Below are 17,942 nucleotides of genomic sequence, written 5' to 3'. Positions count from 1 at the left end.
AAGAAAAAGAAAAAGAAAAGAAAAAAGGGGGGAAGGAAGTGAGAACGGGAAAGATAAGAGAAGAAAAGGAAGGAAAAGAAAAAAGAAAAAAGACTTAAAGAAAAAGAAAAAGAAAAGAAAAAAGGGGGGAAGGAAGTGAGAACGGGAAAGATAAGAGAAGAAAAGGAAGGAAAAGAAAAAAGACTTAAAGAAAAAGAAAAAGAAAAGAAAAAAGGGGGGAAGGAAGTGAGAACGGGAAAGATAAGAGAAGAAAAGGAAGGAAAAGAAAAAAGACTTTCTCTGAAAAAGAAGTCACGCCCTCCCCCCCTCCCCCCACATGCCAAAACTCCAGGTATTTTCTTAGAAGAAAGATCAGGAGAACAGGAGGGTGGGATTAAGATCACGTGGTAGCCCGCCTCCCCTTCTTCCGGCCCACCTACGAGGGGGCGGGGATTGCGGAGTGACATAAGACGTCCGAGGGCGTGGCCTGGCCTTTCTTAGCTATGGCAGCGGCGGCGGTAGCGGGCCATTCGGCTCCATCCCTATCCATGTTCATCCTGGATCTTGGAGACCTCCAGCCGGCGGCAATGGATAGGTAAGGACCTTGGGGATCCAAAGCTTTCGTCGCTGGGGTTCTTCCTTGGGGAGCGGGGCGGGAAACGGGGCTTTTGCCGGGCTCTAGGAGCACGTGGCTGGGACCCAGGAGGTGAGTTCGCCGCCGCGCGCTCCGCGTGGCTGGGCGCCCACCCTGACGGCCTGTTCTCTCCCTAGTGGAAAAGCCCGCGGGTGACGTTCAGGCCTGCCGTGTGACGGACCGCCTCCTGCGAGATGCCTGGGGGAGGGGCGGCCCCGGGCCAGGCCAAGGTAACCGCGTTTGATACCCCCCCCCCTCCCCCGCGCACGGTCTCCGGCGGCCCCCGCCGCGGCCCAGGCTCCGTGCTGAGCGCTGGGCGCGGGAAGGCCGCAGCCCCGAGCCCTTTCCCGGGGAAGGAGGGGTAACGAGGGGTGTACGCTGGCGAGATGGAGGCGCCGAGGGGAAGCAGGACCGGGGAGGGAACTTTTGCTGAGACCGAGAGGCCGAGGTGGGAGGGAGAGCGTGCAAGACCTGGGGGCAGCCCGGGAAAAGTGCCCGGGAAAGGCGGGAAGTGTGCAGCTTTCATTCTCTCCGGTTGTTCCGGCCAGGAACGCCCTTTCCCTTTGAGCAAGACCCTTAGAGAGGTCCTCGCTCTGAAGTCCAGCTGGTTTCCCCCCTGACTTTGATAGAGCCATAGAAGCACAAGAAGATAAGCCATAAGCCTTGTTTTCTTGGATTTCCAGGCTATCCAAGGGCTCTTTCGCTTAAAAAACCTTGTAAGCGCAAGACTGGATAAGGCATGCAACAGTAGACTGCAAGAATTTTAAGAAACAGAAGGAAGGAAGGTAGGAAAACTCGGGTCATAAATAACCTCCCTCTCCACCTTATTACAGGTTTCTGGTGTTAAACTTCCTTCTCAGACTCACCATCAAGTAGCTCGTCCTATACAAAACAGAAGAGTTGGAACTGTGGCCAATATGAGGAGATTGCATCGGAAAGGGTAAGCCTCTCCATGGTTACGGGCTCTCTTTTCTAAGGTTATACCCGAGAATAACAGAAAAGAGGGGAAGGGAAGTAGGGATGGAACCCCAGGCCGTTTTCTGCTCCAACCAAATTCTCCTTCCTCACAGAAGAGAGACCAACCCCACCTTGTGATGCATAGGGTTACTAAACCAGTCAGACATGTACATTTAAGAGAATACTGTGTCCATGTATACTTACATTGTATTTAATTTATACTTTAACATATTTAACATGTATTGGTCAACCTGCCATGGGGGAGGGGGTGGGGAGAAGGAGGGGAAAAGTTGGAACAGAAGGTTTTACAATTGTCAATGCGATAAAGTTACCCATGCATATAACTTGTAAATAAAAAGCTATAATAATAATTTTTTTAAAAGTATACTATATCCAACTTGGTAATTAGTAATTGAATATCTTAGTGTTGGGTTTTTCAATTTTGTTCTCATTAATAGCCATTCTTCATTCCATACATTCCCAGTAACAGTTTTGAAGCGGTGTAAGGCCCTTTTCTGATGGTAGTGTTGGAACAATGAAATGGGCTTTGAATGTTGGACAATTCTAAAGTGGGATTAGGGGGCAGGATTAGGCTTTGGTTCTTGGCTCTGTTGGTAACTTCTTCCATGTTATTGGGCAAAATAAATTGCCCATCCTAATGGGCTACAACTTCTATAGCAAATTTCTGTTTTCTTTAATTTCAGGTGCTGATCACTGACTGACTGGGTCCTAGCAATTGTTGCTTTGCTAGATGGGAATTGGTAGGTGTACCATTTATTAGTGGACTTGTTCACCATGTTCAGCTGTTCCTAAACCCAACTTTGTCCATTTGTTTAAACTTTATACATCCTTTAAAAAAATTTTTTTTTTAATTGCCATTCTCCTGACCCTTGCGTCTTTGAAGGGGAAAGGAATTGGATGCACTAGAGCATTGCATTCTATGAGAATGATGGAGCCAAGTAATACAGACCTGCCTGCCAGTCTTAGCCTTCGCTGACTGCTTGTTTCTTCATAATATAGATGAGTTCAGTCCATCCTGTGCCTCATTATTCTTTCAAAGATTTCCTGCACCTCAGATGGCTGGCTGGAGCTCCTTTCTGGGGTCTCCCGCTTCCTCTCTGCAAGCTTTCCAGCATGTCGGTGTCCTGTATGACTCCAGACATTCCTAAAGTCTTGCTAGAGCAAACATGAGATGGTTTGAGGCCTCGCTCTGCTCCGACTTCGGAGTGAGGTTATAGAAATCTTAGATATTATATATACTGTATAAACGTTTGGGTGAAACCAAAGCATTGTCTGAAACTCATTTTGAATTCTCTAATCTTCCATATTTAGGCTTTTCATCAGCTTTGAATGGGACGGGGGAGCATGGAGCCTTCTTCAAGATCTCGATACCTTTTGGATATCAGAACAAGTAAATAAATGATGCTTAATAAATCTAATTTTTACAATAATCCTGTTCTGTTTCACTTCTGTTCCCTAGAATTTGTCAAAATGGTAGTCATCAGAACCAGTAGGTCATGTAGGGTGGGAGTAGAATGGAGAAATTATATGCTGGCGTTTGAAGATCCAAAAAGCAGAAGTAAACGTGAGCATACATTGTAGAAAAGGTCAATTTCTGTCCAGAGTTAAAGGTGCAGTTTAACTAAGTACAGGCTATAAAGAATAAATTCCAAAGAGGTAGGACTGGGGGAAAAGGGAAGGGGGGGCAGTGTAGTTGAGCTTGGAAAAAATCTCAGGAGAGGCTGCTTGGGATGTAACTTGGTCACTGAGAGGGAGAAATGGCAGAATGTGAAGGACCTTGAATGCCAAATGAGTTGGAACAGGCTTTCTGAGCAAAGTAGTCATGTAGTCCACTACTTGTGGCTTTAGAAAATGACTTTTCAGTTTAGTGAGACGTCTGAGCATTTAGTAAGTACTACGTGTCTGATGCTGGGGTTACAAAGAAAGCTTCTGTCTTAAAGGGACTAATAAAGTATTTGATATACTGGCAAAAATGTAGAATTATTACAGGGATCATGAGAGGAGCAGCAGGTGAGAGTAAGGGAGACCCTGAGCTGACTAATCTTGACTGGTATCAAGGGATAAGATGATGGGAGTGGAGGGACTTTGGAGGTCATGGGGTCCAACTTCATTTAAGAAATGAGGTTTCTTACAACAAAGGTGATTACAGTGGTAAGTGGTAAAGTTTAGTCAAAAATTAGTTTGAAGGGCACTTCCCTGCCCCAAGAATTGAAGGAAAAAATTATGGGGAAGGCTTGGGCTCTAAAAACTACCAGCTTTGAGCTCTACCTATGGAAGTTAAGCTATTTGCTACCAGTGAGTATTCAGGGCACCCCCAGGATATGTCAACTTGATTCCCTGAAATATCAGCTGGGATTTTCAATTCCATGGGTTAGAACCAGCCGGATCCTAAGGTAAAAATCATTTGGAGGTGGGGAGGAGTGTTATCCCCCGAGTTTCGGAAATGATTACCTGGATGAGAGATGTTGGGATTTGAAACGGGCTACCTCCATAGCTCATTGTACTTTTCAACTGACATTCTTGCCTTCCTAAAACCTCTTAGTTCTTTGGTGCCAGTTCTAAATCTGCTCTAATTTCTGCAGAATCCTCAAATGAGGTTAGCAGTGACACAACAAAAACTCAATTTGGCAGTCACCCTGGTTTCCAATCTGATCTGATTATTAATCTCTATGGGTCTCAATTTCTTTATTCCTAAAATAAGGCAGTTCACACTAGGCTTTTGAGATCACTTCCAGGTCCAATTCTATAATCTAAATTCCAGATCATATAATTGTGTGTCATTCAGGTCTCTGCTATCTAGCCCTGACCACCCAACAAGGCTATGTGCTGAGAACTAGCTAAGAAAAGTTTTGCCATCGGTAAACTTCATGCCTAACTTTTGGTTGTTCCAGTCCTGAGTCTTCGTGACCCCATTTGGAATTTGCCTTTCTTGGCAAATATACTGGAATGATTTACCATTTCCTTTTCTACCTCATTTTACAGATGAGAAAATGGGCAAACAGGGTTAAATGCCTTACCCAGGGTCACACAGTTAAATGTCTGAGGTAGGGTTTGAGCTCCTGAAGATGAGTATTCCTGATTCCAAGGTTCTTTAAGTGACACCTAATAGGTTTGTATTGTTTTCCTTTGGTTATGTCTTCTCTGAGGTAAAAACAATAAAAATTTCGCCCTACTTGTTTCACTGGTAAGTAAAATTTCACTGTCAAGGTTAATGGAAGTCGCTTCCTTCATGGCCCAACTCAGATGCCCCTTTCTCCATGAAGCCTTCCCTGAAAGCCCCTTCTTAGTCTCCTCACGATATAATTTGTCCCTTCTCATAGTGTTCAGTTCTCTACGTATTGTTCGGTATAATTTCCACACCTATTCTCCTTAGGCTTCCTCCCCACTAGATCGTGGACTCCACATTGCAAGGCCTGGGACTTAACTGTTAGTGTATCCTTAGCACCAAACAGATCTATGTAAATATTAGATGCTTCCAATAACATTTTGTTGAATTAAATTTGATCTCTTTGTCTTAAGTTGCAGTAAAAATTTTCTTTGAGGGTGATTCCTGGAAGTTCTTGTCCTTCATCTAAATTATATGAAGGAATTTCTTGGGACTGAGGCAAGGAGGGAGACAGCATTAGATTTGAGACACCTGACTGAAGTTGGGGGGGAAATCTACAGAAAAGGGTGAAGTTCAGGGGAGCTCAAAAGAAAAATTTTTTCCCTTCAGTTTTGAGATGGTAGTCCCACCCAAAGCTTTAAGGTCAGCATTTTTAATAATTCAGAAAGGGATTTGGGGAACTATTCTTCCTTTAGTTCTTTCTTGGTCTTCTCTGGGTGTTGGTTTGTCCAAGAGGAAGTAGTTTTGCAGAGTGGGGGGATCTACCTTTTGCTCTCTATATTGTACTACCCTGCGCAAATCACTTAACCCCGAAATACAAATTTGGAGATAATGACTATTAACTTATTCCTCACGGATCTTGTGAGGAAAGCTCTTTGTAAGTCTAAAGTGCGAGTTATAATCATCTCTAGCTTTGGGGGCTTCTTAAAGTCTGGGTTTGATATGGGGCCTCCAGGAAAGCTTTGTGAATGCTGCCAGCAGAGGGCATAAGGGAGGGGGCCATCAATATGAGAAGATGCTAAACACTGAAAGGACCTCAGAGATTGTCTAATTCAACCTCATTCATACAAGAAGAAACTGTCTCCAGAAATGTGCCCAAGACTACGTGGTACTAAGTGACAGACAATTCCAACTCAGGCCCTTTGGTTGTAAAGCCAACGTTCTTAGTCAATGAAGTGCCCACTATGTGCCAGGACTCAAAGAAAAACAGTCCCCGCTCTCAAGTGGTTCAATCTAATAAGGGAGAAAACAGGCAGACAACGTGTGTGCAAGATAACTTGGAAACAAAGGAAGGAACATCTTTAAGGAAGATCAGGAAAGGTTTTGTATTTAATCCAAGACTTCTCTGCACATCACCTAAGTGACTTCACTCGTTTTACAGACGAAGGAAACAAAACAGGGGCAGAAGAAGTGACTTGCCCAAGCTGACACAGCTAGTAAGTGGTAAAGCAGGATTTGAACTCAGGACCTCTAGTTGCAAATCCAATGATAATTGCACTATCCCATTTTGACTTTAGCATACTAAACATTTACTGCGGCCCAAAACTAGATGCTATGGATAGATAAGTATGTAAAGCCAATGAGCTTTAAAGGATATAAAATAAATCTTTATTAATTACATAGTTAATACCATTTTCTAACTCAATTTCCTTACTTGTAAACTACTATTAGTTTAGATTAATTCTGGGGCAATTAGATGATAAAGTGGACAGAGTCCTAGGCCTAGAGTCAGAATGACCTGAATTCAAATTCGATCTCAAACACTAGTTTTGTGATTTGGGGTAAATAATTTACACCTTTTGCTTCAGTTTGCTCATCTGTAAAATGAGCTAGAAAGGAAAATGGCAAACCATTCCAGTATCTTTGTCAAGAAGACCCTTAATGAAAAATAAATACATAAGACCCTAAATAAGGTCATAACTTAAGCAACTGAATAACTTTGGATGAGTTCTGAAGTGCCTTCCAGCTCCAACATTCTGGGATTCTGATTCCAGTACCAGAGAGCATGGGAAGTGAAAAGGCAATATTCAGTAAGATTCAATGGAAAGAGAACTAGATTCAGAATCAAGGTACCTGGGTCCTTATTCTGTCACTACTTTGGGATCTTGGAGCCTTTTCTTTGGATCTCAGTTCCATTTCTTTTTTGGGGCTGAGGCAATTGAGGTTAAGTGACTTGCCCAGGGTCACACAGATAGAAAGTGTTAAATGTCTGAGACCAAATTTGAACTCAGGTCCTTCTGACTTCAGGGCTGGTGCTCTACCCACTGCATCACCTAGCTACCTCTCACCCCCTTTCTAAAACTAAATTATTTCTAAGTTTCCTTGAGACACGAGCCTATGATGGATCTCAGACCCTAAGGACCATGGCTAGAATTTCAAAGGAGGAAGAGATTCCTATGTCCAGGGAAGAATTCCTGGAAGAGGCGAGGTCTGAAAAGGAAAAGATTCAGATAGATGAAGGCTCTATCCTTATTCCCGGAAAAGAGCCAGAAAACCAAATCAAAAAGAGGATGATACTTCTTAGGGAAGTCTAAGTAATCACTGCTGCCTGGGAGGCTCCCCATGTGAACCGTTAGACACACCCTCTCAGAGGGGAAGAAGGAAGTAGGAGTCAGATCACCTCAGGGTGGGGTGGGGGAGCCTGCAAGTGGTGAGGACAGGAACCTCCTAGAGACCAAACCCACTTCCTATTGCACTCCCCACTGGTGGCAAGAAGGGAGGGGAACTGAGTATATGACAGAATATATGGGACTGACTGGGCATCCAGATACATGAGATCCAGCTGAGCAGTGATCTGCCCACCTTCTGGAGTCATCCTTTCCACTCAAGATCCCAGCATTCCTGCAGGAAGCTTAGGGAGAGGTCTGTCCACTGCTCTCCACGGCCCTACTTCCCAACCCCCAGCATCCCAGTCCAGCAATCATGGAGGAAGAGGAAGGTCCTGAGTTTGGGAAACCGGACTTTGTTCTACTAGATCAAGTGACCATGGAGGACTTCATGAACAATCTAAAAACCAGGTAAGAATCAAGAAGGCCTGAGTTTTAATCCTGTCTCAGACATTTAGTAGGATTTAACTTCCTCAGTTTCCTCATCTGTAAGATGGGGGCAATAACAACTACAAAAGTTGTTGTGAACTAATACTTTGTAATAATTATTTGTAAAATAATAATAATAATATAAATAATGATAATTATTATTAGCACCTGAGCACAGAAAAAGTTCCTGGGCTTTCTATGTGCTTGAAGTTTAAGGGGTTGGGATGGTTGAACTCTAGATTATTACATAAGATAATTACCAGGTATCACACCCATCAGTGGTTGAGAGTGGCTAGAGATGACCACCACATACAAAAACTATGTACTGACACCTCCAGACATCTCCTCATTTCTTCTCTCCCCTCTCCTTCTCACCCTCCCCTCAAGATTAGGGGTTTCCTTTTCTTCATAATGACTCCCAGTCATTGGCCTTTCAAGCAAAAGGGAGGGAACCCAAGAGCTTACCACTGGCCTATCTCTCTAATCCCTATTTCAGTCTTTCAGGTACTTTACTTTCCTCATAATCATCATGGGTTTTTCCCAAACTCAGTCTGGGCTTTTCTCATACTTCCCATGGGTTTTCCCTGCTATCCACCCTACCCCCTTTCCTTTTCTGTATATTACAAGGACCTTCAGCTTCCTCCAAACTCCTGTACTCAGCATGAACCTTTGTCCCAGCATAATGCAATGGAGTCAGGGGAGAGAGTTAGATTTAGAACTAGGGTATCTTAAGTCTGCCATTTTTTTTTAACCACTTGTGTGACTTTGAACAAGTTATTTATTTAAGTTCATTAGACCTCAGTTCCTCATCTGTAAAATCAAGGCCATGAAGTAGATAGCCTCTGAGGTCTCCTCCATCTATTACCAATCCTATGGTGCTAGGAGTGTGATCCCCCCAACTTAAATTCTCTACCAACAGTAGGGTAGGAGAGGGAGGCTGCCCTACCCTTCCTATTCCTCTAGGTGCTGTTCCGCCCAGGCTACTGAACAGGAAACAATTAGGGCCCAAGCCCATGACCCTCCCTTTGAACCTCAAGTCTCTCACCCACCTTATTTCTCTTCTCCCCTCCTTCTTCCCTGTACATGTCAGTTCCTCTCCCCTCTCCCAGGTGTTAATCCCTTGTAGGATTTTAAGATGTAGAACAACAACATTAAAAAAAAAAAATCCGGAGATCATCTAGTCTACATTTTCCATTTATTCAACTTTGTGACCAGGTTCTTTGATTTTGATGGGCCTTTAATAGTTAGGGCTATTTTATCAGCGATTGTCAACCTAAGGAACTCATGGAATAGATGGCATGTGAGAATATTCTTTCTCCCTCCATGTAACCTCCCTTGTTTAGATCTGGGAACCTCTTCCTATTCATTTTCCTCTGAAGTGGCTGAAGCTGGAGCCAACTCCTCCTGACTTTCCTTTACTCCTATGTCCAATCCATTGTAAATTTTGTAATTTCTTCCTCTACATCCCCCTAAATCCATTGCCTCTCTCCACCCAGCCAACATCCCTAGTTCAAACTTTCATCTGTTTATGGCCTGGGCTCCCTGCTTCAAGACTCTATTCCAATCTATCCTCCATCGTGATTTTCTTATAGCACAGATCTGATCATATTACTCACCGATCCCTCCCTAAAATAAACTCCATTGGTTCCCTATTACCTCTAGAAGAAAATATTAATTCTTTTGCTTGTCATTTAAAGCCCTTTGCAATCTCTCCAGAACCTAACTGTTCAACTTTATTAAATACATTACTTCACCATCTCTCACACACTTTACAATCTAGTCAAATTTTTAGCATTCTTATTTCTCATACACAAATACTGTGTTTCCTATTGCCATGTCTTCCCACATTTCTGTAATGTATTCCTTCCTTATCTTCACCTCTTACAACCTATAGTCCACTTCAAGACTCAGATGCTACTTTCTACATAAGTCATCATCAGATTGCTCCAACTGTCAGAATCTCCTGACAAAATCACCTTATATCTATTTTGTGTATATAGATATATCCAATCCTCAACATTTGAGTATTTAATTTTCATGGTTTCAAGAATTCCCATGATTTTATTTTCACATTGACTACCAAACATATTCCCAGCTATGCATAGTAAAGAAAAAAAATGAGAAGTGGAATGTGCACAAATTTTTTTGGTGTGTCTGAGAGCCTACCAGGTACTTCACTGATCTTGTTCACTCTACCATTGTAAAGAACTCCAATCCATTCATTGCATATTTTCATTGTTTGCCTTTAAAATTCAAGTTTTGTGTTGCAATTATTCCCCCAAAGCATACTACAAGTCCTTTGGACTCTTAGGTGATGTTAAGACCTCACCTGTTTAGCCACTAAAGTCCCACCAACGTCTGCTTGGTTTTCAGAGGGTGGTCAAAGTAGAGAGAATTACAACAGTGTAGTATACAGTACAATGCCCTCACACTGCCAACTGATACAATGGAAGGTAAGATTCAGATTAAAAAATGTTTTAGTTTTAAGAAAATTATTTGCTGGACAGTATTTATGGTACTGTAAGTTTCACACATTATGAAAAGTGAATATTGTCTAAAATCAATGGATTTTTAAATTGAGATGTTAACACAAAAGGTTATAGAATTCTAGGAATTGCTAATAATAAAAATGTTTTACATGTTGTCAATTTTATTTTGTGCACTGAATTTTATGGACTATTTCATGGTTAACATGTTAGGAAGAGTGTACATTATTAGAAATAATGTTTTGTTATAAAGAATTATAAACAGAAAAGTATATTTTCAGTAATCTCCAGCAAAAAACTTACAGTTTTTGGTGATTGCTAGAACCTAAACCCCCTCTTCCCATAAGTTCAACAAATTGACATTCACATTTTTTTCCTTTCATGATGTTTTCTAGGAATGTTATATCCGTGAAAGTTGTACCTCCCATGGAATAGCTCCCCCTAGAATGCAAGCTCCTTGAGGGCAGGGATTATTTCACTTTTATTTTTATGTCCAGAATGTCTAGCACTATGCCTGGTTCATAATAGGTGCTTAGTACATGCTTGTTGATTGAGTGATGTGTCCCTTGGTGCCCACAGGTTTGAAAAAGGCCGGATCTACACATATATCGGGGAGGTGGTAGTATCTGTGAACCCATACCGGGAGCTGCCCCTGTATGGACCAGAGGTGATTGCTAAGTACCAAGGTCGAGAGCTTTATGAGCGGCCCCCCCACCTCTATGCTGTGGCTGATGCTGCTCATAAAGCCATGAAGCGCAGGGCCAAGGACACCTGCATTGTCATCTCAGGTCAGCATTGACTTCATTACTCTCTCTCTCTCTTCCTCCCGTAGCGTCTTGCCCTCTCTCCCAACAACATGTCCCTTTTCCCATTCCCAGAGAAACTCCCCTCTCCTGGGCCTCCCACATTCTGTGCCTCGGGATTCCTTCCTTCATTCCTCCAACACCAATTCTTATCTCCTTCTCCTTTGCTCAGTGAGCAGTCAGGATGTCGTTTGAGCCAGTTTGTCACTCTTTGGCCCCTGTCTCCAGGAGCCTGCTCTCTCCATGTCCCACTGTAACTCGAGCCGGGACTGTGGCTCAGAGGATCAGGCCAAGGGATCCTGGCCAGGTGGGTGGGTAGGTAGTGTCTCATTGTTCCTGTGTCTATCCACCTTCCAGGGGAGAGTGGGGCAGGCAAGACAGAAGCCAGCAAGCACATCATGCAGTACATTGCCGCCATCACCAATCCCAGTCAGAGGGCAGAAGTAGAGAGGTAAGAGGATCAGGTGGGAACAAGGGGAACAGGCACAGAGAAAATCAAGAAGAGTCCCACAGGAAGGACAGGTTGCTTCACTGTTCTTGAAGCACAGCATTCTCATTCTCAAAAGGACTGGACTATTTAATGTCTGAAGCATTCTCTGCTCTGTATTCCCAAGACCCTTCCAGCTAATGTTCTATTTTCTATATTCTAAGATTCCTCCCAAATATAAAATACCGTGTTCTCCTCCTCTTTCCAGTTCTGACCTTGGTATCCTACTACATTCTCCTTTATAGTAACAATAGACTGTCCCAGAGTTCCTTTTAGCTCTGCTTTGCAATTTAGAAATGAGGTTCCCCATTCATTCTCCTCCTGCACCAGTTCCAGAAGTAGTGTGATGTATATGGTGTGATGAACTATGGGATTCTAGGAACATCCCTGGCCCTGATAATCAGGAGACCTGCTCACTTCTCATCCCTCCACTGTGCTACAACCAACTCATTGTGTGAGCTTGAGTTAGTCTTTGGTCTGTTTTCTAACCTGTAAAATGTTGAAACTTGACAAGTTGACAAGATAAAATATCACATTTCAGAAACTTGACAATACAGACATGTGAGTTCTTAAGCATATGTCCATGTTGTCTTCCCTTTTCGAAAGTAAGTCAGAAAAGAGGAATTGTTTCACTTTCAGCTTTGTTAACATTAGTGCCTAGTGAGGCATAGTAGTCATTGTCCAATCAATCAATCATCCGCTTCATCAATAATCATTTATTAAATTGCTATTCCTAGTTCCGTCTTCTGCCAAGAATTATAAAGGCAAAAGAAGACATATTTCCTTCATTTTAAGAGATTTCATTCTGACTGGGGAGAAGAACTCATGAAGATTAGAGAGTACAGAACACATGAGAATCAAGTGTTACATTGTGTAACAATGCTGCAATGACACAGTTGCTGACATTTCCAAAGATATTTTTGTACAGGGGCCAGTTGAGACCCAGAAAAAAATCAAATGAGTGAGTCAGGGAGGGACATCATTTCTAATGACATTGATAGTACAAGTTTTATATCTCCATTTTACAGATGAGGCAATTGTGGTTAATATGAATTGCTAGGGGCAGCTAGGTGATGTAGTGGATAGAGCACCAACCCTGAAGTCAGGAGGACCTGAGTTCAAATCTGTTCTCAGACACTTCCTAGCTGTGATCCTGGGAAAATCACTTAACCCCAATTTACTCAGCAAAACAAACAAAAAAAGAATTTCTAGCTAATTGTTAGATTGGAGATATGGGCTCTGATCTTCTGACTCCCAGAAGTATAGTGCTATAAGAACTTCTCACTATATTCTGAGTGCTCTAAGAACAGGGAAAGGAGAGTTTGATATGAATTAGAATAGTCACAGAAGATTTCAGGGAAGAGGGGAATCTTGATCTTGAAAATCTGTCTTCTTAAGATATAGCAGAACACTTGTGAAGCCTGACTTGGTGAAAAAGAGCATTGGACTCAGAGTCAGGAAATCTGAATTTAAATTATAATTGCTACAAGTCATGTGCTATTGACTAAGTCATTTCAACTTTCTGAATCTCAGTTTCATTATCTGTAAAATGGGGATAATAATTGTTCCACTACCTGCCACATAAAGAGGACAGCCTTTTTGTAAACTTTAAAAGGTTACAGAGATGAGAGTTGTGTTACTGTTGTAGTTATTTGAGTGCTTCCACTCCCCAGAGCTGATAAACTGTGGTTTTGCTCTAGTCCGTGGGGACAGAACAGTGTGAGAAGAGCCAAATGCTGGGCCATCTCTTGGCCTCCTGACCCCCTTTGTACTAGAGCATTCATCTCTTTTGTGTCTCCCCCAATTTCCCCCCTTAAAAACAGGGTCAAGGATGTGTTGCTAAAATCAACATGTGTGCTAGAAGCCTTTGGCAATGCTCGCACCAACCGCAACCACAACTCCAGCCGATTTGGCAAGTACATGGACATCAACTTTGACTTCAAGGGAGACCCAACAGGGGGCCATATCCACAGCTACCTGCTGGAGAAGGTAAGCCACTGACCGGGGATGGGGAAAGAGGGCAGGGGAAAAGGGTGTTCTCTGACTCCTGCTCAGATTCAGAGATATCTCTATGTGAGAGAAGGCTCCCTACTCTGGAAGACAATGAGGAGACAAAGCTTGGAGTCCCAGCTCCCTCCCTGACTCACTCTATGACCTTGAATATTTGATTTTTGGGGGGGTCTCAATCAGCCCACGTATAACATGGGGATAGCAACATCTTGATTGCTCTGTGGATCCCATCTATGAAGAAACAAAATAAGTCTACTTTAGAAGTCTCAACTTCAGTTGGGAAATCTGCTTTTTAATCCCAATTATTAACTGTCTGACCCTCAGTGGTACTTAATCTCTCTGAATTTTAGTTTTCTCATCTGTCAAATGAAGACAATAATACTTACAAAGTTGTTCTGAGGAAAGTGTTTTGTAAATTTTAAAGACATATGGAAATAGGATCATATATACATATTTCTATACCTGTATGTGATATATATTTTTGCATATATATATATATATATATATACATGTCTGTTTAGATATATGCAAACTATAATGCCACAAAAGTTTCTGTGAAGTGTGAATGCTACAAATATTTTTAAAAGTCATTTGATAGTTTAATTATTTAAATTTATTTTACTCTGATTTAGTTTTGTGAATTTTGAATAATGATTTTTTAATTTTAATTTTAAAAAGACAGGACACCCTGTCACTCACCATGCATTGAGTGTGAAACAGTTTCTGGATAACCCTTTTTCAGATAAGTGAATGGGTAGAAAGGGTCTCTTGCTTAGATACCTTAGCCACATATTCTGTATCATTACTTTTGTTTATGAGGTCCTGTCAAAACTATCTAGTGCATCAAATCCTTATTCTTTGGATAATGTTAAGTCCAGGATTACCAAAAAAATCATTTCAGTCACTGAGCAGCGACTAATGAAAGTTTTTACAAAGTTCAAAAATTAACTAGAGAGGGGTATAACACAAGATGTTGAATTTTAATAAGAAAATCAACATTTAGAATATTTAAATAGTTAACCTTTCAAATATTGTTTCTTGTAGGTTTGGATTTCAGTAGCATTTATATTTCTGAAATTTTTAATGTTTAAAATTGCTTTAAGACTTTTGGGATACCCTGTATCCTATAAATATATAGTACTAGCAATATCTATAGCTTAAACATTTACTAAATACCTACTATATTCAGAGGAAGGAGGGAAACAAACATTTATTAAGCACCTACTATGTACCAGGTACTATGCTAAGCATTTTACAAATATATCTTATTTGAGCCTCATAACAATCCTAGGAGATAGGTGCTATTATTATCCCCATTTTATAGATGAGGAAACTAAGGCAAATAGATTTTAAGTGACTTTCTCTAAGTCACCCAAGTAGTAAATATCTGAGTCTGAATTAGAACTCAGGTCTTCCCTGACTACAGACTCAGTACTCAATCTACTGTGCCACCTAGCTTCTTCTGAGCAATATATGGCAGCACTGTGCCATGTGATCAAACAGTAGATATTTATTAAACACATACTATATTCCAGATACTAGAAGGTGGGTGAGAATGAAATTAAGGATTTAAGGCAGAAAATGGTGCTTGAGTTACACCTTATTGGCAAGTAGGCAGATAGGGGCTTTGTTACAAGTATTTATGATACAACATTATATATACATAAATGCCATAAGTCAGATGCAGAGTGTATTATGCAGTCCAAGATGTGGGGGCCTTCATTGTTGGACAAGTAGTATTGGGGAACGCTTCCAGAGGACATATCATTTGAACTGAGCCTTGAACCAGCTGATGTCCTGAAATCCCATTCAGCTTTGAGATATGATTCTCTGAAACATCCATCATAAACCTAAAATATGCTCAACCCTGTGTTTAAGCTTTGTAGGGGAAACAAAACAGGTTCACAGGCATCCTAGAATCTTAAGAGTTGGGATAATATTTAGTTCTAACTAGGCTTTCAGTTCTTGCCCTCTAATTGCTTATAGCCTAGCTGGGGAGAAGGATTTTAAGAAGGGGAAGTAATCAAAGGCCAATAAATCTTAAATTGTCTGGTAGACATGGGGTCAGGAGGCCTCCCTAACTTTTCAAGATAGATTCCAATATTCCTTCTTCCTGATCCTCCTGGTAACAATCTTACCCCTGAGAACTCACACAGAAATTTGTTTTATACCGCTCCAGTGCACTTATTGCCCAATATTGGGTTTTATCAAGATTGATGATGTTGTCTTGTCTCTCTACCAGACTGTTCTTTATGAGTTCAGGGACCATGTTTTATATAAACTCTGTGTTTCCCTTCCCTGTGGTACTGTGTACACAACTTTGTGTTTAATAGTGAGAAAGTAAATCGACCAATCAATTGAAAAAGTCTGAATAAATGAGTGAATGAATGAAGTTGAACTGGATCTTAAGTGACTAGGAAGAATTGCACTGGCAGAATATTCCAGGCAAAGTGAGAAAAGGGTAGGATTGTGGATAGGAAAGGAAGGGTTGGAATTTCATAGACCCCCTCATCCCTTCTTTCTTATCCTTCTTCAGTCTAGAGTCCTTAAGCAGCATTCTGGGGAGAGAAACTTCCACTCATTCTACCAGGTAAGGGATAAGGCAGACCATGGAGCCAGAAGAGAGGTAATGGTTCCCAATTGGTAATTCAGGGGTGAGGCAAGTCACTCAAAATCTCTTGCTCTCAATTTCCAGAACACTAAAACAAGAGAATTGGAGTAAGTGATCTTTACAATCCTTTGATCTGTAAAATGGGTTGATGGGTAGGTGGTGACCTGATGACCCAAAATTCCATTCTAGTTTTAAATCTACAATCCAATGATTAGTTAGGTTGAGGAGGAAAAGAGGGAGGAGGTTAAACCAGGCAACTAGCCTTGGTGAGAAGTGTGGATAAAAAGCCTGAGGGAATGAAGGAAAGGTCTAGGGCACTGGGAGCCCAAAAGCTCTCCAATGGGGTACTCCTAGAAGACTGGAGGAGACATGCTGAGTCAGATTTAGAAACTTTGTGGGCCTCCACTTCCCCTTCCCTACCTCCGACCTTCAACTTAGTGCCTGGGTAGAGACGGAAAGTACCACAGACCCACCCCTGCAGTTTTGTCAGACCTGGGGAAATCTCGAAGGAAGCCCCACTCCCCTTACCCCTTGCCTCCTTATCTCCACCCCCTCACACTCTCTCCTCATCATTCTTAGGTTCATTTGTGGGCAAATTATGTGACGTGTGCCCTAGGGGCCTTTTACAGGACTGTGCATCTCCCGGTGTATGTGAGTGGGAGCCGTGTGTGACTGCATGTGTGCCCAAGTGTCTGAATGAGTGACCTGCCTTGTAGGAGGTGCCTTGATCTCCTTCCAGGTGGTGGGTGAGAAGTTTGCATGTGAAAATATGGGCGTGTGGGACTTACCCTGAGCACCCTTTGGGAGGTGTCTGGCAAGTGGGAGGCTAGGCTTGGTTGAGGTGGGACAGAAGTTGCCAGATGCCAACATCCCCTCTTTTTCCTCTTGTTTTTCTCTTTCTTTCCTTCCCTCCAGCTGCTGAGGGGGGCCAAAGATGAGCAGCTCCAGGCTCTGAACTTGCAGAGGGACCCATCTATATATATCTTTACCCAGCAAGGGGCAGGACTCAGTGTGAGTATGGAGGGAAGAAATAGTGAGAAATAACTAAATTCACCACATCCTCAAGCTGAACAGGACACAGATGAATGATCCCTTGTACTAACCCAGACTTCAGTAGCTTTTAGCAGTTGAATTACTGTGTTCCATTGTGTGACCTTGAACATAAGTAAACTTTCTGAGTCTTACCTTCCACCCTTATAAAAAAGAGATAATAGTAGTAATAAATAAGGATACTATACTGCCTTATATAGTGATGAGGTTCTTTATTAAGCACCATAGACATAAAGTTTAATATTAAGATTTATTATTGAAAAGAAACTTCAGGGTCTTGGTGTAGCCTTTGCTTTGCCAGAGGGAGCCCATACATCCTTCAGGGAATTCCCCCTTTCTCTTGGGATTCCCTGAAGTCCATTTCCCCTTAGTACGGGGAACTCCTCCAACCTGGTCCACACGAGTCTGGGAAAGCCCAAAGGGAGTCTTCTCTCCTCAAGGTTCAGCTGTATGCCCAGGGTTACAGAAGATAAGATTGAGGGGGGAGATCACTGGAACCAGCTTCACATCCTACCCCACCCTGTTCTCCAGTCCTCAGACAGTGATGAGGCGAACTACCGGGCTGTAATCCAGGCCATGAAGATTATTGGCTTTAGCCCTGATGAGATAGACTGTGTGCACCGGATCCTCGCAGCCATCTTGCACTTGGTAAGCAGTGGGAAGTGAAAGCTACTTCCTTATGTAAGGAGGGAAGGAGAGTAAGGGCTGCGTCCTTCTAGATTTCCCCAGCTCTGGCTGATAGAAGAGCAGAGGTGGGCTGCGG

The 17,942-nt window shown here is 42.3% G+C and overlaps 1 protein-coding gene, 1 long non-coding RNA gene and 1 other non-coding gene across 4 annotated transcripts in view; all 3 read left to right on the top strand.

Moving 5' to 3' along the window:
- The first annotated feature begins 466 nt into the window (after positions 1–466).
- Positions 467–3,017, top strand: LOC105749691. Of its 2 annotated transcripts, XR_004233201.1 has the most exons (5): positions 467–574; positions 751–843; positions 1,447–1,553; positions 2,275–2,331; positions 2,903–3,017. It is a non-coding gene; the product is annotated as an uncharacterized LOC105749691 (long non-coding RNA). The 2 variants fall into 2 exon arrangements; XR_004233202.1 differs by lacking the exon at positions 751–843 and having other exon boundaries at positions 468–574.
- On the top strand, positions 2,689–2,823 carry LOC111719543. Its single transcript, XR_002769650.1, has one exon. It is a non-coding gene; the product is annotated as a small nucleolar RNA SNORA9 (small nucleolar RNA).
- Positions 3,018–7,333: 4,316 nt separating the features above from the next.
- The window catches only part of MYO1G (myosin IG), a 35,791-nt gene continuing 25,182 nt past the window's right edge, over positions 7,334–17,942 (top strand). The window contains exons 1-7 of the mRNA XM_012544063.3: positions 7,334–7,714; positions 10,798–11,006; positions 11,379–11,472; positions 13,332–13,497; positions 16,055–16,108; positions 17,045–17,140; positions 17,711–17,827. Coding sequence (XP_012399517.1) covers positions 7,620–7,714; positions 10,798–11,006; positions 11,379–11,472; positions 13,332–13,497; positions 16,055–16,108; positions 17,045–17,140; positions 17,711–17,827 — 831 coding nt within the window. The 5' untranslated portion in view covers positions 7,334–7,619. The remainder of the gene's footprint in view (positions 7,715–10,797; positions 11,007–11,378; positions 11,473–13,331; positions 13,498–16,054; positions 16,109–17,044; positions 17,141–17,710; positions 17,828–17,942) is intronic.

Source organism: Sarcophilus harrisii, chromosome 1 (genome assembly GCF_902635505.1).
Source record: "Sarcophilus harrisii chromosome 1, mSarHar1.11, whole genome shotgun sequence".
Lineage (NCBI taxonomy): Eukaryota > Metazoa > Chordata > Mammalia > Dasyuromorphia > Dasyuridae > Sarcophilus > Sarcophilus harrisii.
This window is presented reverse-complemented; position numbering and strand designations above follow the sequence as displayed.